This window comes from Chrysemys picta, chromosome 3, assembly GCF_011386835.1.
Source record: "Chrysemys picta bellii isolate R12L10 chromosome 3, ASM1138683v2, whole genome shotgun sequence".
Taxonomy (NCBI): Eukaryota; Metazoa; Chordata; order Testudines; family Emydidae; genus Chrysemys; species Chrysemys picta.
In genome coordinates, this window is record NC_088793.1 from 76,921,090 (window position 1) to 76,946,193 (window position 25,104).

A 25,104-nucleotide genomic window follows, 5' to 3' on the forward strand; every position below is an offset into this window, starting at 1 on the left:
CCTCTCACCCACCACCCAAAAAAAGAAAAGGAAAACACTAAGATAATAGAGGGTAAAACTAGTTCGCTGGATGTGTATTGTGGTCTAATTTGGATTTTGCTAGAGTAGTCATAGAACATATAAACTCCTGAGATAACAGGGCAAGGGCATATCTTCACTAGCAACGGTAAAGCTCTTGCCGCGGCAGCGCTTTAACGTGGCTGTGTAGTCGCGGCATAGCGCTGGGAGAGAAAAAAAAAAAAAAGGAACATCTCCATGAGGGGAATAGCTCTGGTGCACTGTCTACACTGGCACTTTATAGCACTGAAACTTGCAGCACTCAGGGGTATGTTTTTCACACCCTTGAGCAAGAAAGTTGCAATGCTGTAAAGTGCCAGTGTAGACAAACCCTTAGAATTGTGGTTGTGGAATTACTATTCTGTGACCCACAAGAGGTCGCACATCAAGCTGAAGGACTGAGAGCCAGAAATTCACGAATGCTAACATCTGCTATGACACTTGAACTCACTGTGTGGCCCTGAGCAAGTCATTTAACTAACCACTGTTTTCCTATTTGTAGAGAGAATATTTACTATCATTAACTGATCCTTGTCAGGTAGGTAACGAATTCAGAAATGCGAAGTGCTATGAAAAGTCTATGTATTAGTGCTATTTCTCAGAAAGTCAAAGACTAGTTGCCGAGAGCCTAAGATTACATCCAATTTTCTTTTTTACATACAGGAATGCCCCAATTTGTTTTTATGACACATGTCAATCCCAGATCAAGGAAAACTTGTTCTGCTTTAGACATTACCAGCAAAACCCAAAAAACAGATGCTGTACTGCCATAGAACTCAAGGGGAAACAAATCTACAGAATACCAGTTTTACAATATTTCCTGAAGAAATCTGACAAAATATTTACAAATGGAGTAAATTACAGAGTAACTTCATAAGGCATACTGTGCAACTAGCCTAGCATATATGTGCCTCCACTTTAAGAGCTAAAAAGAACTTTTTTGAAGGACTGCATTTCAGCACCTCATGTGAAATTATATGATACTTGTAGAAAAGCTGAGCAATGCAATGGATACAGTTTAAACTGCTCATCCTTGCTAGTCAAATTATTTTGCACAAAATTACTTTAATTTTAGGAAGTTGCTTATTATGTGAATCAGCCTTCCGAGGGAAACAGTGGGGGCGAAAGACCTCTCTGGCTTTAAGATTAAGCTTGATAAGTTTATGGAGGGGACGGTTTGATGGGATAAAGTGACTTTAGTCAATAGGTCAATAACATGCCATCGCTGGTAATTAGTAACAATGGTCAATGATGGGATATTAAAAGTTACTACAGAGAACTTTTTCCGGAGGGTCTGGCTGGAGAATCTTGCCTGCATGCTCAGGGTTTAGCTGATCGCCATATTTGGGGTCGGGAAGGATTTTTCCTCCAGGGTAGATTGGCAGAGGCCCTGGAAGTTTTTCGCCTTCCTCCGCAGCATGGGGTAGGGGTCACTTGCTGGAGGATTCTCTGTGACTTGAAGTCTTTAAATCATGATTTGGGGACTTCAACAGCTGATTCAAGGAAGAGAATTATTCCAGGAGTGGGTGGGTCAGCTTTTGTGGCCTGCATCATGCGGGAGGTCAGACTAGATGATCATAATGGTCCCTTCTGACCTTAAAGTCTATGAGTCTATGTTTATTGGTCTGATGTAGAGTTAATTGCAAGATAAAGTGGATGCTGCTCTAAAACCTGGAACCAAAATTAAAACAATTTTTGCTGAAAAACAGCATTTAGAGCTGCACTGGTGATTCTAATATACTAAGTATCAAACTAATTAACAGTCTCTTTGGATTTTCCTCCAATCACCACCATCAGCTCTCAGAATTCAAATATAAGATAAAAAATTCATGCACTTCAGGAATTTGTGTTGAGTGGTTTTAACAGGTTACAAGAGGCATGCTGAACACTATTACTTAACCCTTCCCTCCCTCCCAGAAGAATGGCTCCAGAGCAATTCCATGGAGGCTATGGGATCGCAAGCTTGGCAAATGCTAGGATGTCAGAGAAGTGTGTGAATCAGCTCTGACAGCAATGAGCATCATGGACCATGAAAAAAAAAATCAATTTTTAAATAAGTGCATTGACTTTCTGTTAACTTGACTAACAAAGTGAATGGAATTTTCTTAGTTAAATCTGTCGTCCACGTTTTAATCCAACAAATTGTGACACTAATGTTCCATTATTATTCGACAATTAACTGAGAAATTACTTCAAGGTCAAGTACATTTTCCCATTTTGCTATTTTTGTTGTACTTTATTTCTTAAATAACAAACCTCAATTAAGTCATCTTAGACAATTTGAAAAAAACAAAAACAAAACACAAACACACAAAAGTTACACTCTTCCAAATATTATTACAAATCAAAAGTGTTAAAACAAGAAACTGAGTTTCATAGGGCCTTTCTTAAAACACATCTAAGGTAACTTTTTTTCCACAGGGGACTGGGAAGGGTCCAAATTCTCACATCATGAAACCTACTTCTTCATCCTTCTCCCAACCCTACCAGTGCCAGTGTGGCAATGAGACAATACGCAACATCAGAATGATCAGTTAAAAATAACAAGCAATTTGGTTTCTTTATGTGAAGAAAGTTTCCTGTAACTTCATTCCTGGGATTTGACATTTTTGAAGATGGGACCCTCCTTGGGACACAGAGCCATGTGAAAAACCCACACCCTTGAGAGAGACATAGCTGTACTGATCTAGAGCAGTGGTTCTCAAACTTTTGTACTGGTGACCCCTTTCACATAGAAAGCCTCAGAGTGTGAGCCCTCCTTATAAATTAAAAACACTTTTTATATATTTAACACCATTATAAATATTGGAGGCAAAGCAGGGCTCGGGGTGGAGGCTGACAGCTTGCAACCCCCCCCCCCCCCAAGAACCCTGTGACTCCCTGAGGGGTCCCAACCCCCAGTTTGAGAACCCCTGATCTAGAGGACAGAGCAGACAACGCTAGGTGGAGGGAAGCGGTCTCCCCACCTAACTACCACCTCTCAGCGAGGTGGATTAACTACGCCCGAATGTCTGCGCTGCAGTGCAAATGTGCAGCTGTAGCGTTTCTAGCACAGCCATGTCACTGGTACAAACCCAGCCCAGTTTGGTAGCCGGACAAGTCACCATCTGATGGCGGCTCAGGTGAAATACCATGAACTACGTCTGATGGGCTCCAAGCACCCAGTGTGGCCAAGTGCCCAGCCCACAAAAGGGTCAGCCCCCGGCCCGGGCCCCAGGGCTGAATAACCCGCCCTATTGCTCTAGCGCGAAGGAGCCGGGCGGGTCGAGCGGGCCCCCGAAGGCAGCCAGCACCTGGGCCCCAGCCCAAATGTGTGTAGGGACAGGAGGGGGCCATGACGCCTGCGGGCAGGCAGGAGCAGCGGCCTGGGCGAGCCCCTGGCCCGGAGAACGCAGCCCGAGAGCCGGGCCCCGAGGCGGCCGCCTCCCTCTCGTGGCTTCCCCCCCGCAGGCGCCGCGCTGCGCTCGGATCGCAGCTACCCCCGGCGTGGCCCGGCCGCGGCCCCTCACTCACGGGCTTCTCCCCGACACGCAGGCAGCGGCGACAGCAGCAGAAAGCGGCGGAAGAAGCTGGGCCTCGGCCAGGGCCGCGCCTTCCCGTCCCGCCCCCGGCCGCGCCGCTCACACCCACCTTCCCTCCCCCCGGCTCGGGCCGATCCCCGGCCCCTGCGCCGCAGTGCGGGAGAGAAGCCGGGAGCTGCTGCCGGCCCAGGGGCAAGCCCAGTGCAGCGGCGGCAAAGAGCCCTTGGGCTCTTCTGGCTGGGCACAACTGAGTGCAGGCCCCCCTCAAGCCAGGCGGCAGCGAGGCCCAGCCACATATAAACCTATCCCTGAACCAGATAAAATCTCCCTGTGCAATGACACTTAGCCACATATAAACCTATCCCTGAACCAGATAAAATCTCCCTGTGCAATGACACTTAGCCACATATAAACCTATCCCTGAACCAGATAAAATCTCCCTGTGCAATGACACTTAGCCACATATAAACCTATCCCGGAGTCACGCTAAAGTCCCCCCATACAATTAGACTCAGCCACCTATTATTAACATGTCATCATAAAATCCCTCTGTTTAATGAGACCAAGGCAGTATAAACCTATCCTTCAATCATGATAAAATCCCCATGCAATGAGGTTGACGCACATATAAACCTATCCCTAAATCAATAAAATTCCCCACAAAATGAGACCAAGTCACATATAAACCTATTCCTGAACAAGGATTAAAAATTTCCCCCACCCCTACATATTAACCTATCCCTGAATCACGATCTCCAGCAATGACCAAGCCACTTATTAACCTATCCCTGAACCACACCGAAGCCCTGGTGCTGCAAGGGGAACTTCTGAACCACATAGCAAAGCAGCACTGCTACTGCAAGAGCACTTTTTTAGGCATCTCTCTGCTCCCAAATCCCTAAAGAGCAGCTGCAGCTCCCTGTGAACTTCTCCTGGCCTGGGTCTCCACAAGGCACTGCTACTCCTCCTGGTTCTCCTCCATTTAACCAGGCTTCAGTCCTTCCTGGCTGCGCAGAGGGGTGCCTGCATGTATTGCAAGAACCCAAGACCAACTCTTCTTAAAAACTCTTGAGTTTTCATTCTGCTTTTACCACTGACTTGCTGGGGGTCCTTGGGTAAACCTTCCTTACCACAAGTGCTAAGTCAACCCTGGCATAACTCTATTAATTAAAGTCAATGGCATTACACCAGAGTTAGCCTCATGTCTTAGTTATGTCCGTTCTCTGGAAAATGGGGATAATACATAAGTAACTACTTCACATCAGTATTAAAAGGACCACACTTTTGAAGTAGGGTGAAGTCTGCTTACGCCAGTGTTGAATTTGGCCGGGAAAGGACGATATTGTAAGGCCCCAATTTTGTAAGTCGTTCTGTTTGGCTATGTCTACACTACGGACCGTACAGCGGCACAGCTGCGCCGCAGTAAGGTCTCCTGTGTAGCCTAATTATGCCAGCAGGAGAGAGCTCTCCCACCGGCATAATTAAACTACCCCCAATGAGTGGCAGTAGCTATGCCAGCAGGAGATGCTTTCCAGCAGACATAGTGCTGTCCACACTGGCACTTTTGTCAGTGAAACTTGTCTGTCGGGGTTTTTTTCACACCCCTGACAAACAAAAGTTTTGCAGACAAAAGTAATAGTGTAGACAAAGCCTTCATGAAGACTCCTAAATGGAACAAATTGCAGGATCTGTGGCTTAGACTGTAAGCTTTTGTCTTTGTATGTGTTTGTACAGGGTTAGCACAACCTGGCCCTAATTCTGATTGAGGCCTTTAAGTGCTACTGTATTAGAAATATTAAATAATGGTAACAGTAAGTGCTAAGTGTTATGGGGGGGGAGAGCTGCTCCCCTCTCCCACTGAGGAGACTAGCTGTGGCTTCATCTCCTCTGACTCTCTACCTTGAGCCCTTTGGAAAAGCTGCTAGTTCCATCAGTCCTATTTCTGCCAGTGTTTTGTTTATATATGGTCCTGTCGTTATCTGTAAAATGAAGACAATAAATGAATCAGTCAGAATATCTTTCATATGCATATGCATTCCATATCATAAATACGCTCTCATATTTTATTATTTTAAAGTCTGAATTTTATCAGCATAGAATTGTACATTGTTTGGGTTATTTTACTATTATAACGAGGAATTATAGAAATATTTTATTCTTATCCATATCATGTTAAAGCCAAAAACACAGAAAACTGCAACCGATCTTTATATTTTTATTCCTTGCCTCTAAAAGACAAATTTGCAAATGTCTGTGAAAAAGGATGCCATATGGAAAGGCTAGCAGAAGGGCAACTAGTGAACCAGCTATATGTGCCAGTTTCAATTTGTCACACTTTTCGTTTCTGGGAAATGCTTTATCCTTGTTTTGAGCAAGAAAACTCTCATAAGGAACAAGTTAACAATACATTTCTCAAAATACATCCTTTGTGAATGGAAAAGAAACAATATGCCTCTATATGCATAACTCCATGTATGGAGGGGAAAAGGCAAACACCCATAAATTATTTAAAAGGATTGGTAATTTTAGCAATAATCCAACACTAGGATTCCCCAATAACAACATCATGGGTTACAAAAAACATACTGAAATATCTTGAAGCTACAGATGCATCAAAATCATCTTTTCCTTAATACAAGTAATTATAGAAAATGTTGGTTATATAAGCCCCAGTCCTAAAAAGATTTACACACACACTTAACTTTACACACCAGTACTCACATGCATAAAGTTAAGCACATGAATAAAGGCTTGCCACTAGAGAATTTGGGCCTTAGGTATGAAATACTGGTTTGAAACAGACATTGTTTAGATTGCCACTCCCTCCCCCACTCCAAATGGCAGCCTTATCTTTAAAGTGAATCCCTATAATACACCTCTACCCCGATATAACGCTGTCCTCGGGAGCCAAAAAATCTTACCACGTTATAGGTGAAACCGCGTTATATTGAACTTGCTTTGATCCACCGGAGCGTGCAGCCCTGCTTTACCGCGTTATATCCTAATTCATGTTATATCGGGTCGTGTTATATTGGGGTAGAGGTGTACAAGGCAGATAATAGACTAAAAATATTATTATTAGAGCACAACAAGTGGTAGACACATAAATGACATTATTTCTACCTGAGGAACATACAATCAAATTAAAATGCACAGAGTCTTCAGACATAAATAGTAGATATTGACTGTGAGATAACCGCCAGAAGCCAGATACTGCCCTCAGTTACACCAGTACAATCCCACTTACATATATAGTTGTAAATTTTCAGGGATAGCTTTTCTGAGTGCTAGGTTTGGTTCCTAAGTTACATTTACTTTTGTATTTATCAGATTTTTTAAAAATTACTATTTAAAGTATTTGATGCTTTTGGAGTATTTGAGACATTTGTGGAAGCTTCCTTTGCTTAATTATGTAGCAAAAACTGTACAGTATATACTGACTCGCCTGAGACTGAAGACAGTGGTTGAGTTCGCAAATTTCATAAATAAACTTGATGGTCCTACATATGCAGTGATAAATCTTGTGTGTAATTCACCTACCTCGGCTGCTGAACTCAGATATCTGGGGTGAAAAATGTCCGTTGATTTCAATGAGTCTAGGATTTCACCCCTGATTTTCAGTAAGAGCCTGCTTTTTACCTAATTTTACAAATAGATTTCCTGGGAATAGGAGGTCAAGTGAAATTTGCCCAAGATCACACACAGAATGAGTAACTTAGACCTGTTATGCTTGTGTTTAACCACACAAGTAGTCTCATTAAGGTTAATACGCTGGATATCAGGAAAAACTATTTCACTAGGAGGGTGGTGAAACACTGGAATGCGTTACCTAGGGAGGTGGTGGAGTCTCCTTCCTTGGAGGTTTTTAAGGCCCGGCTTGACAAAGCCCTGGCTGGGATGATTTAGCTGGGAATTGGTCCTGCTTTGAGCAGGGGGTTGGACTAGATGACCTCTTGAGGTCCCTTCCAACTCTGATATTCTATGATTCTATGATACTCACACGTGTAAAGTTAAGCACATGTGCAAGTTTTTGTAGGATTAGTTTTAACAGATTTTGATCCTGAGAGCTTTGTAAAGATTTACCATGTTTAATTTTGCAGGATCAAGGCCAGTCAGAAAAATTCTGCAATTTGGTGCATAGTTGGTAATAAGGGACTTTGATAATATTCTGTGATGGTCATTTATCAGTATAACTATTTTGATTTTCCTTGTTAATTTTCAGGTCATTCAAAATAACAGGGTTATGGAACTTTTCTGGGTTAGCAGGTATTAGAACTCTCCATAACAGCAAACACTGTAGCATTTTACAGCAAGGACCATATCTTTGTTGTATGTTTCTGCACAATGATGCTGCAGCTTCTGAGCACTACCACACTACAAATACATAATAATACTTAACAATTATTCCATGTGGGCTATAAAGAGGGTGGTATAGCTCCCTCTAAAGAAAGAACTAGAAAGTTGGCTGGGTACCTTACAAAAACAAATATATGTTCCCCGCCCCAAAAAGCTTACAATTGAATGCCCCAATCATATAACTGGATCTGTGTTGGTGGACCCTTGTGTCCACGCAGAGCCCTATTGAAACCAGTGAGACTTCCTGCAGGCACAAGACTTTTGTGCAGATCCAATCATAGGAAGATCAGGTACTAAGTTCATATGATACAAGTGGGAGTCCTAGATAGCTGAAAGAGAGATTGGTAGAAGAAAGACAAAGGTATGATAACATTGTTATTTAGCCATAAGTAATAATCACTATTAAGAAAAATTAGATGTAAAATATATATTAAATGTAGGAGGTAGAGTGCTTTGTTAACCCAGTCTCTAATAAGTAGCATGTGACAGAATTACATCAATGAGAAAGAAAAAAAAAACAGATGGTTCTAAACTTTTAGAGATGATTTTCTGGAGGCATCCTAAATTGTGCCTGCCATTACTGGTAGTAATGGTGATTACTGTGATAGAAGTGAAACTGCTCTGTAATAATTTATGAACATTGTATATTGACCAGATTATGGGAATGTTTACTGTATGAATACATTGGTTTAGTTTAATGGGGGGTTATCAGGAAAAACAAGCAGGAAGGAAAACAGTGGCTCAGGATAAGCCACTTCTCAGCAAACACTTAAGGGTGGATGAGAGACTGGAAAAGGGTGGATGAGAACTGGAAAAGGTCTGGGAACCAGAGGAACAAAAACAAAACAAAACCTGTGGCAGGGTTAAAAAGGTAGACCCTGTCAAAGAAGGGGTAGATGTTGGGGAGTTCTTTGGGGTAACTAGACTGATACACAGGACTGTCAGGGGTGTCTGGAGAAACTAGGCTTACCTAGGTCACCATTACTAGATGGTAGGACTTTAGGTAAAATAGAAGTGTGTAGACTGTCCTAAAATCCTTTTTCTCTAAGTGCTTTGTTCCCACTATTAAAGCAAACAATACTTTGGTTTTAAGACAGCTGTCTGGCCTCAGAATCGTGAAGAGAAGAACTGCAGGGTCCAAACCCAACTGGAACTGCTTGGTAAGCATCATTGATATGTAGCGTACTGTAGCTCAGAGTCTGGTCCAAGAGTAGAATTCTACCTCAGGAGAAGTAAGACACAAGGCCTGACACTGGAGGAGGTGCACTCTGTGAGACCGGAAAAGGGACAGAGGTGCAGTTACCCTGTATTCACGAAAAACCTATTCACCTAATTGTAGATTGCTTAAAAATGTAATGATGTAGTATACTTCTCTTTAATTCTGGTTTCAAGCAAATTCAATTAAATTATGATTTACTTTTTCTTTACTGTGATTAGAAGTCTTACTGTTTATGTAAATTACATGTTTAAAATTATACAAGACTTTAGTCACGGAACTACAATGCAACCCTGCTTTTTCAACAGCTGCTGCTGATGGGCCAGATTCTGATCTCAGTTGCAGCAGTGCAAATCTGGTGTACTCCCACTGAACTAAAAAACTAATTGGGATTTACACAGGTGTAAATAAAATCAGAATATGGTAATTTTTTGTACTCATGCTAAATACAGAACTTAAAATCTCCATGGAGATGGTGGTGGCAGCTCTGTTTTATTACTATATAGCTATCTCATAGAGCTAAAAGGTCATTGAGTCCAGCCCTCTACCTTCACTAGCAGGACCAAGTACTGATTTTTGCCCCAGATCCCTAAGTGGCCACCTTGAGGGCTGAACTCATAACCCTGGGTTTAATAGGCCACTGCTCATACCACTGAGCTATTCCTCCCCCCTACATGGTATTAGGTTTAAGCCATTTTAACATTGAAAAGAAGAAACTGAATATAGAGTTACTATTAGCAAGCAAAACTATGTTTAGTCACAGTTAAGATTACTGCAGGACACATCCCATCCCACCCAAAACCTTAAAAGTATGGAAATAAAAAATTAGGGGGGAAAACTTGTGCCTTCTCTTCCACTTTTATATTAACACACTCCAGTGCTCCATAATGCTCTGACTTCCATCTCCAACAGATATCCAAAAACAATACATCCCCCAACTTCATCAGACTTGCACTGTAAGGCAAAACCTTAACAGTTACTTCATATGCTCAGTGCTTTTATATCAAGAGATCAGCACATCTGACTGTCACATTCCATCCATTTAAGAAGTTTATTTGCCTTAATTCTGCCGAGGTTTAAGAGATTTTAATTCATAGTCCATTTTCCCAGCTCAGGGAACTTTCCCTTAGGTTATACGGTTATGTGATAAGAGAAAATGTCTCTTCTATGTTTTTTTAAGCTCCCCAGGGAGTGATTGGCAGCATTCATATCACACCAGATTTGTTCTGAAGAAGAGCTCTGTGTAGCTCAAAAGCTTGTCTCTCAAATCAACAGAAGTTGGTCCAATAACTTACCTACTTTGTTTCTCTAGTATCCTGAGACCAGCATGGCTCAACAACACTGTATACTGCAGATTTGTTGTCAAACTAAAATTTGGTAAGTTTGCCTTCACACACACATTATCCATCATGGCCAAGAAGTTATAAAATTCTTCACAGACAAACAGTACTGATCTGTAACTGATCTTATAGAAATCAGCATGCATTTGAGGAGGCACCAATGTGGCCAATGGGCTGGTTCCAGAATGCTTTAGATTTCTTGCAAAAGAGCTACAAAGTGAGACAATCCAGTTAAAAATCACCAAAATGGGCAATTTTCAACTCATTCTTTCTGAATCAATTAATTTTTAATCAAACCACCATGAAATATTTCAATAGTATTCAAAGTTTATATTCTGTGTTGTGGTTTTTACCATTTAGTTTTTGTTTGTTGTAAACAAACTAAAAGTTAAAAGGTCCTGTTAAATTTTAACTCTGTAATGCAACCTTAACTGTGGTGCAGATACTTCAGTGCCATAAAAATGAAAACTTGGCATATCTATTTTAAAAGTGCAGTCCTACTTTGCCAGTGATGTCCTTTTTTTAAAGATTGCAAAATATACGTATTTGCTGAAACAGTAAAAAGTCTATATATTAGAAGGGATAGCTCAGTGGTTTGAGCATTGGCCTGCTAAACCCAGGGTTGTGAGCTCAATCCTTGAGGGGGCCACTTAGGGATCTGGGGCAAAATCAGTACTTGGTCCTGCTAGTGAAGGCAGGGGGCTGGACTTGATGAGCTTTCAAGGTCCCTTCCAGTTCTAGAAGATAGGATATTGCCATTATTTTTTTTTAATTTTATTTTTATATAGTTATGGTAATATGAAATAGTCAGTGTAGAGTTAAGAGTATGTTGTGTAATCTGTAATACTACATACATGAAACTGATATAGTGAATCCACTGATTCAGCTGCAAAGCAAAAAAGATTTATGATTTAATCCAGCAAATTATTACTATCAGCCTAATGACTGCTACTATTTATAAACTCATTGAGTTCTACCTAGCCCTTAACAGCCCAATGGGTCTTCTTATGATAGTAAGCACTATGCCAGTAACAAATGTTTGCAAGATTGAACCGTTAGGTCCCCATCTAACTCTCTGAAGTCAATTAAGACTGCCATTGACTTCAATGAAAGTTGACCTTAATCAGCAAAGTCTCTTCCTGACAATTTCATACATCTTCATACATTTTATGAAGGTAAGAATGGAGTAGGTACAATAAGAAAACGAAATGGTTGATCGTAACAAGACAACCTCACTAGTTTAGAATACAACCCAGCGCTGAATGTTGTCCTTGGCACTCTAAGTACTTTCACCAGCTTGACCTCTAATTACCTAGCCATGTGAAATTCTGGCCCAATTGAAATAAATGGCAAAACTCTCATTGAATTCAATTGGGAGCAGTATTTGATTTTTTTGTGTACCTTCTGAGAGTCTGTTTGGACTTCTAGTCCCCAGCCCTACTTACTCCTGGGGGAATTCTGTGCCACTGTACAGAATTAATTAGCTGTGCATACTTTTAATTTTTTGCGCAGAAAAAAACCTTCTGCTGGAAAGTTGCTGCAATTCTGCCTTTTGCCCTCCAGAGGGCGCTGAGGCAATAGACCAGAGCAGCAGCTTCTGGCCAGCTAGGGAAGAGAAAGAGCCTGTACATTAGTGCCTTCTTCACAGCCCATGTCGGGCTAGATCAGGAGACCGGAAATATGGGGAGATAGAAAGTGTGGGACTGCTGGGGGGTCAGACAGTGGCTCGTAAGGACTAGTGGGGGAGGACAGACTGGGGCAGGAGCTGAATGGACATGGAGGCACGGAGGCACAGGGCCACAGGGAGGAGGGAGGTGCAGGGTCACATGGTGATGGGGGAAGGGGTGCAGGGCCACATAGGTACAGGGGTGGCTGAGTGGGGCACAGAGACACTTGGGAATGAGGGAGGAGGTGCAAGGCCACATGGGAATGGGGGAGGTGGTGTCTGAGTGGGGGTGGAAGGACACATGGATGGGGGTGAAGGACACATGGGGGTGCAGAGACACATGGAGACAAGGGCAGATGTGCCTGACTGAATGGGAGAGGCTAGGGGTCAGCCAGGGTCTGCATGGGGGAAGTTCCCTAACAATCCCTCCCTACCACCCCAAAAAACCTGTTTCTTACTTTTCCCACCCATACCCAACAACCCTCCAAATTCACACCCAGGCTCCACAGAATTTTTAATTTTTGTTGCATAATTTTAAATGTTTTGATGCAGAATTCCCCCAGGAGTACTTATTGTGCACTTGTGTCAGAGCCAAGACAGGAGTTAACCCTCTACTTGCTGAAACAAAAGGTGGGCCTTTAAACCAGGGGTCGGCAACCTTTCAGAAGTGTTGTGCCGAGTCTTCATTTATTCACTCTAATTTAAGGTTTCGCGTGCCAGTAATACATTTTAACATTTTTAGAAGGTCTCTTTCTATAAGTCTATAATATATAACTAAACTATTGTTGTATGTAAACTAAATAAGGTTTTTAAAATGTTTAAGAAGCTTCATTTAAAATTAAATTAAAATGCAGAGCCCCCCAGATCAGTGGCCAGGACCCAGGCAGTGTGAGTACCACTGAAAATCAGCTCGTGTGCCGCTTTCGGCACGCGTGCCATAGGTTGCCTACCCCTGCTTTAAACCCTTTTTCAGTGAGAAATGGGCTGTGAAGCCAAAAATAATGGAAAAATTAAAAGGGCCTGATCCTGCAAGTCTTTTGCACAGAACACTTCTTTAAGTCAATGAAACCTGTGCAGATGGAGGCATTGCAAGATAAGGACCTAAATTATGTTTTATTTAATTACATAAAATGATCATTATGGGCCAAATTTTCTCCTTAATTACATCTGTGTAACCCAAATGAGTCCAATGGGAATTACACACATGTACTTGAGGGCAAAAGCTTTCATATGAAGTGAAAAATGTGAGTTGCTAATGGGGGATCTCACTACAAATATCCAGGATAACCACAGGTAGCAATTTAATTAAAAATTACCCCAATTTAATTAAAAATTATTACAGAAATAATAATCTCAGAAGGTAGGTATACTGTGTAAGCTTTGCAGGTGGTTGCCTTCAAGATCATTCCTTTCAGGGTACAGAATTGATGCTAATCAAATGATAATGTGTTGACCAGATGCTGTCACTTCATCTTGCAGCTGACACTTTGGTTCTACACCTCTAGCCTTCATCTATATTCTCAGCTCCTTCTCACCTCAGACTAACCGCTCACTTTGTATCCTTCTCTGTGCCTTCTTCCATCTTGCCCTTTATGTCTAAAATGCTATGACTCCCCCCCCGCCACAAATCCAGGTCTGCCATCTTTGCATCCATTCCCCTTTCATCCAACTTCAAAATTGCTGCGAGGCCTACCAGTGCCAACCCACCATCTAAAGAATTGCTTTTATTTATCTACTTTTAAAATCACTACTGCACAGTTGTGTGATTGAATCTCCTGTTCAACTGATCCTTTGTGCCTGAATTGCTCTTTACTGATAGTTCCTTTAGATCAGGGGTGGCCAACCTGTGGTTCCAGAGCCACAAGCGGCTCTTCAGAAGTTAATATGTTGCTCCTTGTATAGGCACAGACTCTGGGGCTGGAGCTACAGGTGCCAACTTTCCAATGTGCCAGGGGGTGCTCGCTGCTCAACCCCTGGCTCTGCCACAGGCCCTGCCCCCACTCCACCCCTTCCCGCCCCCTCCCCTGAGCCTGCCTGCCCTCGCTCCTTTCCCCTTCCCCTCCCCCCAGCCTCCTGCATGCCACAAAACAGCTGATCGGGAGGTGCGGGGCGGGAGAGGGAGACACTGATTGGTGGGGCTGCCGGTGGGTGGGGGGTGCTGGGACTGGGGGGGGGGAGCTGATGGGGGGCTGCTGGCATATTACGGTGGCTCTTTGGCAATATACATTGGTAAATTCTGGCTCCTTCTTAGGCTCAGGTTGGCCACTCCTGCTTTAGATAATAAGCTCCTGGGAGCTGAAACAGGGTCTTCTCCATTTTTCTGTAGAGTGTTGAGAGTTGTGTCAATTCTCAACAAATAATGAATAATAATTTTGGATTTCATCATCACAAGTAACGAGTCCCTGCCACCATTTCTTCATTTTTTTTTCTTTTTCATTTAAATCTGTTTTCATTTGTAAATATGACTTTACAATTTAAAGCAAAGCCTGTCAAACTGCTGTGGAAATTAATTCTTAGTAAGAAATTAATCAAAAAATGATACATTCACATGGAACAAGATCTGCCATACTTCTATAGGGACAGCAGCCAGATCCAGAGTTGTTGATATTCTACAAAAAGAAGAACAGGAGGACTTGTGGCACCTTAGAGACTAACAAATTTATTAGAGCATAAGCTTAAGCTCTCTAAGGTGCCACAAGTCCTCCTGTTCTTCTTTTTGCGGATACAGACTAACACGGCTGCTACTCTGAAACCGTTGATATTCTAGTTTACAAATGACTGAAGTGCAAATACATACATATTTACTTTCCACGGAAGTCTGGAATAGGGCTATAAAGACACAGGTGCTATTGTGTTAGTGTATTGACAACCTGGAGACTGCAGTTAGTTCAAATCAAAGCTGCCCATGAGTTAGGTGGGGCAGTTTAATGTGAAACTATTACATTAAAAAAATCTATATCTGACTGCATAGTCGGTAATGGGGCCATTTCAATGTCCAGGCTCTTATCTACTACAAAGGGAACTCTCACTCCATGCCCAATTCCAGCAGATGTATTTGATAGGTACAGAGTGAATGAGAGTATGTTCAAATTGGCAAGGTCAGGATGTCCTCAGTGGACAATCCTGAGCAGTGGATTTCACTTCTGCTGGAGGTCAGAGCGAGTCCAAGTGTTACCACCTTTACTGCACTAAGTAAGGCCTGAATCCTGCAAACGCTTATGCATGTGCTTGACTTTACTACCATGAGTAGTCCCATTGATTTCAGTAGAACTATTTACAATAGTCATGTTAAGCATTCATATAAGTGTTTTTGGGATCAGAGCTTAACTCGTTTTCCAGTAAGCTTCCTTAAGCACTGAGTGCCAAAGGGTATGTCTACACTGCATCTGGGAGTGAGCCACCCAGCCCAGGTAGACAGACATGCACTAGCCCTGCTTGAGCTAGCATGCTAAAAATAGCAAGGTGGACATAGCAGCATGGGTGGTGGCTCAGGCTAGTCACCTGTGTCCAAACCTGCCTCATTCCCAGGGTCTGAGCTCAGATAGCTAGCGTGAGCTACTGCCCATGTTGCAATGTCCACAGTGTTATTTTTAAAGCACTAGCTCAAGCTGAACTAGTGAGAGTCTGTCTACCTGGGCTGGAACTCGGGAGGCACTCTCCCAGCTGCAGTGTAGACATACCCAAAATGGCTGTGGCTACATGCTCAAGGAAATTGCTCTTTTCCCCCTCAGTCTTGGAATCAGATTTGTGCAGATTTGATTGTAGCACTAGTGACTTAAATTTGAGTTGTCTTAAATAAGTTGTTTTAGTCTTTTAGGGAGAGGAGCTGTGTACATTTTCCTTGAGAAAATTGATGTTCTGAATTAGCATACAGGCATCTAGATAGCATGATAATGAGATTTTTAGAAATACTATTATGTTATTATTTTGGTACATGTATTTATAAGGTCTGTAGTCAAGGGGGAGGCTTGCATTTTTGTGTGGACATTTAAGGTTGAATTTTGACCCTGTGAGGATAGGGTGACAAGATGTCTCAATTTTATAGGGACAGTCCTGATTTTTGGGTCTTTTTCTTATATAGGCTCCTATTACCCCCGACCCCTGTGCCGATTTTTCACACTTGCTGTCTGGTCACCCTATGTGATGATCACACACAAACTGATTGTGAGCAGCTTCCCCCAAAGGATAAAAAATAATAAGACAGGTGAAAAACTATTATTTTACAAAACTTCACTATTTTAAGCCAATTTCATGAAGGGGGGGGGTCTGACTCATGGCTTTTGAACCTTTGGAGATCCCTTGGGCCAATGCATTGATCACTGTAGGGTCGAGGGCCTAGTTTCTTGACTCCTAGTCCCTACTTGCACCTCTAAACTATGCTACCTCCTCTTTTACGCTGAAGGTTGGAAAACAGTTTATTATATGACATGACTGGTTTGCACCAGTGACAGGTCTTCCATGTGGAAATGTACAGCCACCATATGCCACTAGGCTGGCTGCTAGAGTCTTTTCAAAAGCATTATAAAATACTCATCTTTTCAATAATCCACATTATCTTATATATGTATAGAAACACACTTTTTAAAATCATACACCCAATTGCTTGACAGAAAAACCCGGCGCTGATCAACGTCTAATGTGAGTTTCTCAACCTGTACACCAAAGGCTTTTCTGTTCTTTGAAGGGACATGGTTTGTAAGATTGCTAGATGGGAGCGGTGCCCATAATGCTACCGGCTGAATCACCAGCCTGTAGCCTCAGCTGGTAGCACTACCCTTGCCATGTGGGAGTCCCAAGTTTGGAGCAATCTTTGCTCCCTGCGCTAGCTGAAGGGTAAACACAAAAGCTTGCACTTGTTAGCTTAAGTCTGTTAAATTCCACATTAATTTTCAAACGTTGGGACTCCACAACAAAGTTTTTTTTTGGTTTAAAATAGAAAAATCAAATACTTGCGCGGGCCTCCACTTGTCCATTGCACGGGACACCCCGGCTACGAGCCCACACTGTGCAGGCTCCATCACACGCCTCACGCCCTGAATGGGACGCAGCCCAGCTGTCACGCGCGCAGGCCCTTGAAAGGGCCTGGCTCAGCGGGCCAGGCAGGAGCGAGCTCCGCCTGCTGTGCGCTGCCTAGTGGGGTGGCCCCCAGGGCAAACAGAGACGCACGCAGACGCCGCTGCTTGGGGCCCGGTCATGTGGGGCTACCGCGGGCTGAGCTGCGCAGGCCGGGTTCTGCTTGGTGTCCCGCGGGCGGCCGGGGGCTGGACCAGCGGCCGCCGCCCGCTGCAGCCCGGTGAGTAGGCGCCGTGCAGCCGGCTGTCCCGCTGGGAAGAGTGCCGGGCTTAGGTCGGAGAATGTTTTTGGAGGAGCGCCGGCCGGCAGGAAGCCGAGGCCATGGTGTGCGGCAGGCGAGGCTCCATTCTTAGCGCGCAAGGCTTGGCGCATTGCTGCGCGTGAAAGTGGCAGTGCTGGGCCTGGGGGGCGTGTGTCTGGAAGCGGCGGTGTGATGTTAAAAAATATGGCACGGCTGGGACTGAGCAGGCTCATGCGAAGTGAGGTTACTCAGTAGCATCTGCTGAAGCTGCTGCCCCGCCCCTGACTCTGGTATTACAAGTTCATAGATTTTGTTTGCAGTGTAGTTGTAGCCTTAGGTGCCAGGACATTAGAGATCCATGGTGGGTGTGGTGATATGGTAGAAGTTATGAACTGACTGATCAACCACACATCTCATTTGGAACCGGAAGTATGTGATCAGGCAGCAACAGAAACAAAAAAAGGCAAATACGGTGCTATGTTAAATGTAAAGTACTTAAAATTTCTTTTGATAAGATAAGGAAACTGTTTCTGTCCTTGTTTCATTTAAATTAAGATGGTTTAAAAGCAGCATTTTTCTTTGGCATAGTAAAATTCCAAAACTGTATTAAGTCAATGTTCAGTTGTAAAATTTTGACAGAACAGCCATAATGTTTGCTCAGAGTTATGGACATTCCCTTATCTGTAATCGCTAAGGAAGGTCTAAGAAGTGTGTTGGCTTTCTATAATCAGGCACACAAGGCCTGAAGACTATAGCATAGAGGTAGTGAATAGGCAGACCATGAGCCAAATCCAGACCATCAGATGCTTTTGAATGGGCTCAGAAATCTTTTTATTTTATTATTATTATTAGCATCATTGTTTGTTTGTTTTGTTTTTTCCTCTCTCTCTCTTTCTAGAATCTGGACCTTGACTATACTAGGTTCAAGAAACTTGGACCTTGACACAAAATAATTGACTACCCTGGCTCTAGGATGACTGTAAAGGTAGACAAGTGGTATCTGGAAAGTCAAGAGAATTTTAGCAATTAAAAAGGAAAGTGACTCTTAATCACTGTTGAAGTATTCACATAAAATTTTCTAATTTAAAATGACTATGGCCCAGATTTTTTTTTAAAGGTGTTTAGGTGTTGCTGAACTCAGTCCAATTGACTGTCAATGGGATTTTGGCTCCTAAGTGATTAAACTGCTTTTGAAATGACACAGGCTCCTAAATCAGTTAGGTGTTGGAATGCTGAGCGCAGCAATGCCAAAATACTTAGACTCAGATTTTTAAGGTATCAGTCCTTTATCCAAAGTGTTAATTTCAGAAAATTTGTTCCTTCAGTTATTAACACTCCCAGTCAATATGCATCATACCTTCAAGATGTCTTCCAGCAAAAATAAAACAAAGACACACAACCAAAATAAGTATCTTTTCAGGCCTATTTCTTATACATCAAATTGCTTTTTAAAGAAGATTTCTGTTTTTATTAACCTGATGTTAGCAATAAAAATGACTATAAGTGGAATGGATCTGTGACCAGCCAGTAGGAAACCAAGGATTTAAAATACATTTTAAATAAAAATCCATGTTATAGTGCTGAAGAGTGTATTTAACCCTTTCCTGCTAAGAGTTTTATTAAAATACAAATGAACCTGAGGGACAGGCACAATCCTTAACATAAATACTAGTAGAAAATATCAGGGCTTTGGAGCTGTGCTCCAGCTCCGCTCCAGCTCCAGGCAAAAACCTGCAGCTCCGAAACTGCTCCAGTTCCAGGCTCCACTCCAAAGCCCTGGAAAATACAGCCTACATTTCTGTGGTTAAGGCCTGCACCTGTGTTGCTAGTAGGTTTCCCTCATAATTCTCAAGTTGCAAAAAGAAACAATTTCATTGTCAGTATTGATCAAAGCTAGGAAGCAATTCCCACTTCTTTGATTGAACCATCTTACAATGCCTTTTAAAATCCACTTTAGAACCTCATCAGAAAAAACAGCCCAGTCCTTCCTGACTCTTGGGAAGAGAGAGAAACGTATATACACTTTATTTCTAATTTTGGGAGGCACTAGGATAACCATGGTGACAGTGGAATAACTCAGGCTCACCTTAACATCTGTAAACTTGCCATTTAGTGAATTTTCAGTGGGAAACTCTCTCAGATTGGAGCATCTTAATTTTTTTTAGCATGATTACTGGTAACCACCTTTTCCAAGATTTCTTTGATTTTTTTTTTTTTTTTTTTTTCCCCCTCCTGCTTCTTGTGGGATAACAGTCCTTTTTCTTTTCCCAGGTCTGAGAACTGTAAATGTGATCTTTCGTAATCTTGACACTGCTGCTGATTGTAGTGTTTCCTATAAAGAACTCAAAGGCTTGCTAAAATCCCAAACAACTCTTATTGATGTTCGAGAGAAGTGGGAAATTGGACAGTTTGGAAAAATTCCTGGATCCGTCAACATACCATGTAAGTTATATGTATCACTGCATAGCAACAAGATCAGAAACCTTTAAGGATAAACTTGCAAGTGAACCCTGGTGACTTGACAAAAACAAGCTGCAATACATATGGCAAACTCTTCTGGGAAACTAACTAGTGTAAATCTTCACCAACAAAACTCCTTCATTAATTACACATAAAAGAGGCTTTGCATCTATTCTTGCAGTGGGTGAGGTTGTGGAAGCTCTACAGATGAACCCAAAAGACTTTAAAGAACGGTACAATCAAGATATGCCTGCTAAATCCGACCATCTAGTCTTTTCCTGCATGGCAGGAGTGCGAAGCAAGAAGGCATTGGATATTGCTATGTCTTTGGGCTTCAGCAGGTAAGCAATTGAGGTGCTGGCTGGGTAAGCTCCTGTATGGAGAACAGGATTAATGGGGAAAAGTCACTTTCTGAAAAGTAGACCCCTTCCCTGGTGGGCTCAGAGATTAGAGAGGCTGAAATCCCCCACTATTATTATTATTATTATTGACTGGGTACATATCACCTCAGGAAGAAATGCAAATAAAACTTCTAGAACCCATGAATGATTGCCTCTTCCCTTATGGGTGCCAGGACAAACTGCTCCAAGAAGCAATCTTTTATTTCAGGGGTGGGCAAACTTTTTGGCCCGAGGGCCACATCGGGGTTGCCCAATTGTATGGAGGGCCAGGTAGGGAAGGCTGTGCCTCCCCAAACAGCCTGGCCCCTGCCCCCTGACTGACTGCTCCCCCTCAGAGCCCCCCAACCCATCCAACCCCCCCTGCTCCTTGTCCCCTGACCACCCCCTATCCAAATCCCCCTGTCCCCTAACTGCCCTCCAGGATTCCACCCCCTTATCCAATCCTCCCTGTCCCCTGACTGCCCTCCCAACCCCTATCCACATCCTGCCCTCTGAGAGGCCCCCCGGGACTCCCACTCCCAATTCTCCCTTTTCCCCATCCCCTGACTGCCCCCCCAGAACCCCCTGCTCCCTTACCTAACCCCTCCCCACTTACCAGCAGCAGGAGTTTGCAGCCACGACGCCCGGCCAGGGCTAGCTGCGCTCCCCACGCTGCCTAGTGGGAGTGGCGGGTCAGAGTGCGGCCCGCGCGGTGGCGTGGCTGCGGGGGAAGGGGGACAGCGGCCGGGAACTAAGCTCCCCGGCCGGGAGCTCAGGGGCCAGGCAGGATGGTCCGGCAGGCCATAGTTTGCCCACGTCTGTTTTATTTAGTCCTAAGTGGGAGCACAGCCTCTGGTCCAGGAGGGAAATATAGCTGGACCGTTTGGTAATAGTGAGCATAATGTAATTGAACTTAACGTCCTTGTGGGGGGCAAATACCAAAGAAACCTACCCCAGTAGCATTTAACTTCAAAAGGAGGAGTTACACAAAAATGAGGAATCTAGTTAAACAGAAATTACGAGGAACAGTCACAAGGGTGAAATGTCTGAAAACTGTACGGAGTCTAATTTTAAAAACCCCATAATATAGGCTCAAACTAAATGTATACCCCAAATCAAAAACAAACAGTAAAGGAACAAACATAAGCTAAACAGCAGTGTAAACGGAAATTACAGGCAAAAAGTCATCTTCTAAAAATTGGAAGTCAGATCCTAGTGAGGAAAATAGAAAGGAGCATAAACTCTGGCAAATCAAGTGTAAAAGTATATAATTCACTGTTTCTCAAACTGGGATCGCCGCCTGTGTAAGGAAAGCCCCTGGTAGGCCGGGCCGGTTCGTTTACCTGCCCCATCCGCAGGTCCGGACGATCATGGCTCCCACTGGCCGTGGTTCGCCACTGCAGGCCAATGGGAGCTGCTGGAAGCAGCAGCCAGTACGTCCCTCGGCCCGTGCCGCTTCCAGCAGCTCCCATTGGCCCGGAGCAGCAAACCGCAGTCAGTGGGAGCCGCAATCAGCCGGACGTGTGGATGGGGCAGGTAAACAAACTGGCCCGGCCCGACGGGCTTTTCCCTACACAAGCGGCGACCCCAGTTTGAGAAACACTGGTATAATTAGATGGGCCAAGAAGAAAACTGGAAGATCAACTTGCAAAAGATACGAAAACTAAGAGTAAGAAAAATTAAGTATATCAGAAGAAGGATGTGCCAAAGGATGATCAAGGTGCTAAAGGAGCACCTAAGGAAGACTGTTGCAGAGAAGCTAAATTAATTCTTTTCATCGGTTTTCACTGCAGAGAATTTGGTGGGATGCAATCCCATACTCAAGATGTCCCCTACACCTCCAACTGCCAGAAGTATTTGGCACTAGCCACTGTCAGAGACCAGATATTGGGCTAGATGGACCGTAGGTCTGACCTAGTATGGACGTTATCATCTTCAGGGTACAGGTGAAAACAAATAGAATAACTAGTACCTAAATTGTAGCTTTTCTTCTTTAAATTAAAGATGGGCTATATGAAAATGGTACTTTGCAGATATGCTCCCAGAATCTATTCGGAGACATCTCTGGTCAATCAGTAACAAGACTTTTCCCGCTGCTGTCAACTCTGCAAAACTAGAACAGCTCTGGGAGACTGAACTGAATTCTCTTGTTATATCAACAAAACTATTGGCTGACTTGCAATTGCAGTGCCATCTGTGCAATGCTTTGTCTTCAAACCATGCCCTCAATTATATAATCCTTTGCTAGATTGCTCAGGTATATGGTAATTAACGGCATAACATGATTGCACAGGTGTAAGATGAAAGCAGCACTTAACTGCAGAATTCTTATTACTCAGGTTCCTCTTATCTAGCCATCAATCTGACTTTCAGGCTGTAGGCTGAGTTTGGACTGCTGGCAGTCTTTGTTTTTGTAAACTGCGCAAATATTGAAATGGAAATAGTCCATACCAAAATGGAATCCCACAATTCCAATCTTGTATTCTACTCTTCTGAGAAGAACCATACTAAACCATCTACGACCCCACACTTGTTATGTGTGTGTTTCTCTTCCCCCTCCCCCAGTGGAGTTTCAACATCTGTTTTCATATTGCTTCACAGTGAAGGCTCTTGTATTTTTTCCTTTTTAAATTTGGTTACTTTGTAGATTGGAAAAACCTCCTTAGTTAATGTCAGCACACAGTTCTTTTTAAACTGTCATTCTGGCCCTAAATGCTCCACTACCCACCTACCTGCCCCTTTATGGTATCTTCTAGATCAGTAAAAAGAACAGGAGTACTTGTGGCACCTTAGAGACTAACAAATTTATTAGAGCATAAGCTTTCATGGACTACAGCCCACTTCTTCGGAGATCAGTGGATCTCAAAGCCAGTCCGCCGCTTGTTCAGGGAAAGCCCCTGGTGGGCTGGGCCGGTTTGTTTACGTGCCGTGGCTGCAGTTCCCACAGCCCCCATTGGCCTGGAGCAATGAACCGTGGCTAGTGGGAGCCGCGATCGGCCGAATCTGCAGACGCGGCAGGTAAACAAACCGGCCTGGCCCGCCAGCAGCTTTCCCTGAACAAGCGGCAGACCGGCTTTGAGAACCACTGTTCTCGATAGTATAGCTTCTGGGAAGGTGTCGGAGACCAGTCAGATATTGAACCTTCTCTCCCTCATCTATGTTAATATAGGGAATCTCCTTAACAATCTGAAATCCATATTGCAAACATAACAGGTTTTTCATTAGCTAACCCGGGGTAGGCAACCTATGGCACGTGCGCCGAAGGCGGCACGCGAGCTGATTTTTTTTTTTTTCAGTGGCACTCTCACTGCCCGGGTCCTGGCTACCGGTCCAGGGGCTCTGCATTTTAATTTAATTTTAAATGAAGCTTATTAATCACCTTAAACCTTTTTTTAAACACCTTTTTAAAAACCTTCTTTACTTTACATACAACAATAGTTTAGTTATATATTATAGACTTATAGAAAGAGACCTTCTAAAAACGTTAAAATGTATTACTGGCACCCAAAACCTTAAATCAGAGTGAATAAATGAAGACTCAGCACAGCACTTCTGAAAGGTTGCTGACCCCTGAGCTAACGTATCAAACAAGTATGCAGGGAAAACGTAAGTGGTGGATTTAAAACAAAAATTCCAACTCTCTTAAACTGGTGCAAATATGATGCCAAAATGGTCTTCTCTGTAATGGTTTGAAATGTTAGCGCTCTATTACCAAGGCATTCAAGATGTTTATAAACATCTCCTTAGAGAATGTATAGCTCAGTGGTTTGAGCATTGGCCTGCTAAACCCAGGGTTGTGAGTTCAATCCTTGAGGGGGCCATTTAGGGTTCTGGGGAAAAAATCTGTCTGGGGATTGGTTCTGCTTTGAGCAGTGGGGGTTGGACTAGATAACCTTCTATGAATCTGGTCTCTGAAAGTGAGGTTTGGACAGATGAAATATTAAGTACTAACTTGATACCACTTAAATCTCCCAAAGTAAAGTGAATCTACTCCTATAACACAACTACTTGTTCAAACTTTATTTAAACATGGCCAGTGCTTTCATTTTTTTTCCCCTCTGAATGTAATGTGCATTGACATATGCCACCACTTGCTTGATATTTAATCCATGTTGTTCATTTTCTCTAATTGAAATAGGATCACTTAGTGATCCTAAGGCATAAAAACTACTGCAAAATACTTGCATTTTGCTCTGTGAAACCAGGAGCAATTACATTGTTTTGCAATAGTGAACACTGCCACTATTATGCAGTGTCTCTTAGAGAAACTAATTTTTTTTTTAATATAAAAGCAACTAGGCTTTAATCTTTTTTCACAAGATTACCAGCAGTAGTATCTCTAACACTGACAATCTTCTGTATACTTTCAGAGTTCAGCACTATGCTGGTGGCTTGGAGGAGTGGGCAAAGTATGAACCACCAGAGAAAAAACAATGATGATGAATTTTGGAATATGCCTTGTTACATAATGTCCTGAAATTTACACAAGCCTAGTAATATCTTGTATGAAATAAGATTGAGAATGTAGTGTGAAGGGGAATGATTGTTTATATATGTAAAGTTAATACACACTTTTAAATGTAGCTGATTATTCTGAATTTAAATTGATTGAGAGTTGAAGATTACACGAGTAGACTGTTCATTCTCCTTTGGTCATATGTTAAAATTACTGTGGAACTACTCCATGAAGAAAACTTAAAGCTATGGACTTCAATGTAAAAACTGAACTGTACATACTGTACCAATATGATATATACAACAGGGGATCATGATTAAACTTATGGTGAGGCGTAA

At 42.9% G+C, this 25,104-nt stretch overlaps 2 protein-coding genes across 24 annotated transcripts in view; one reads left to right on the forward strand and one right to left on the reverse strand.

Moving 5' to 3' along the window:
- The window catches only part of USP45 (ubiquitin specific peptidase 45), a 98,462-nt gene extending 81,216 nt beyond the window's left edge, over positions 1-17,246 (reverse strand). For 19 of the 22 annotated variants that reach the window (XR_010599558.1, XR_010599559.1, XR_002888293.3 and 16 more), the window contains exon 1: positions 3,571-3,705. The gene's annotated coding sequence lies outside the window, so the exon portion shown is untranslated. Of the gene's footprint in view, positions 1-3,570; positions 3,814-17,105 lie in introns of those variants that run through there. The other 3 variants (XM_065588231.1, XM_065588232.1, XM_065588241.1) reach the window with 3 other exon arrangements.
- TSTD3 (thiosulfate sulfurtransferase like domain containing 3) lies at positions 17,221-25,104 on the forward strand. Of its 2 annotated transcripts, XR_006176207.2 has the most exons (5): positions 17,221-17,449; positions 19,742-19,912; positions 20,112-20,271; positions 22,104-22,256; positions 24,681-24,818. XR_006176207.2 is itself a non-coding variant. In XM_005287718.5 (4 exons), exons 1-4 carry the CDS (start codon positions 17,350-17,352, stop codon positions 24,745-24,747), a joined length of 498 nt encoding a protein of 165 aa, XP_005287775.1. In that variant the 5' UTR covers positions 17,225-17,349; the 3' UTR covers positions 24,748-25,104. The 2 variants fall into 2 exon arrangements, 1 of the variants encoding a protein (XP_005287775.1); XM_005287718.5 differs by lacking the exon at positions 22,104-22,256 and having other exon boundaries at positions 17,225-17,449; positions 24,681-25,104.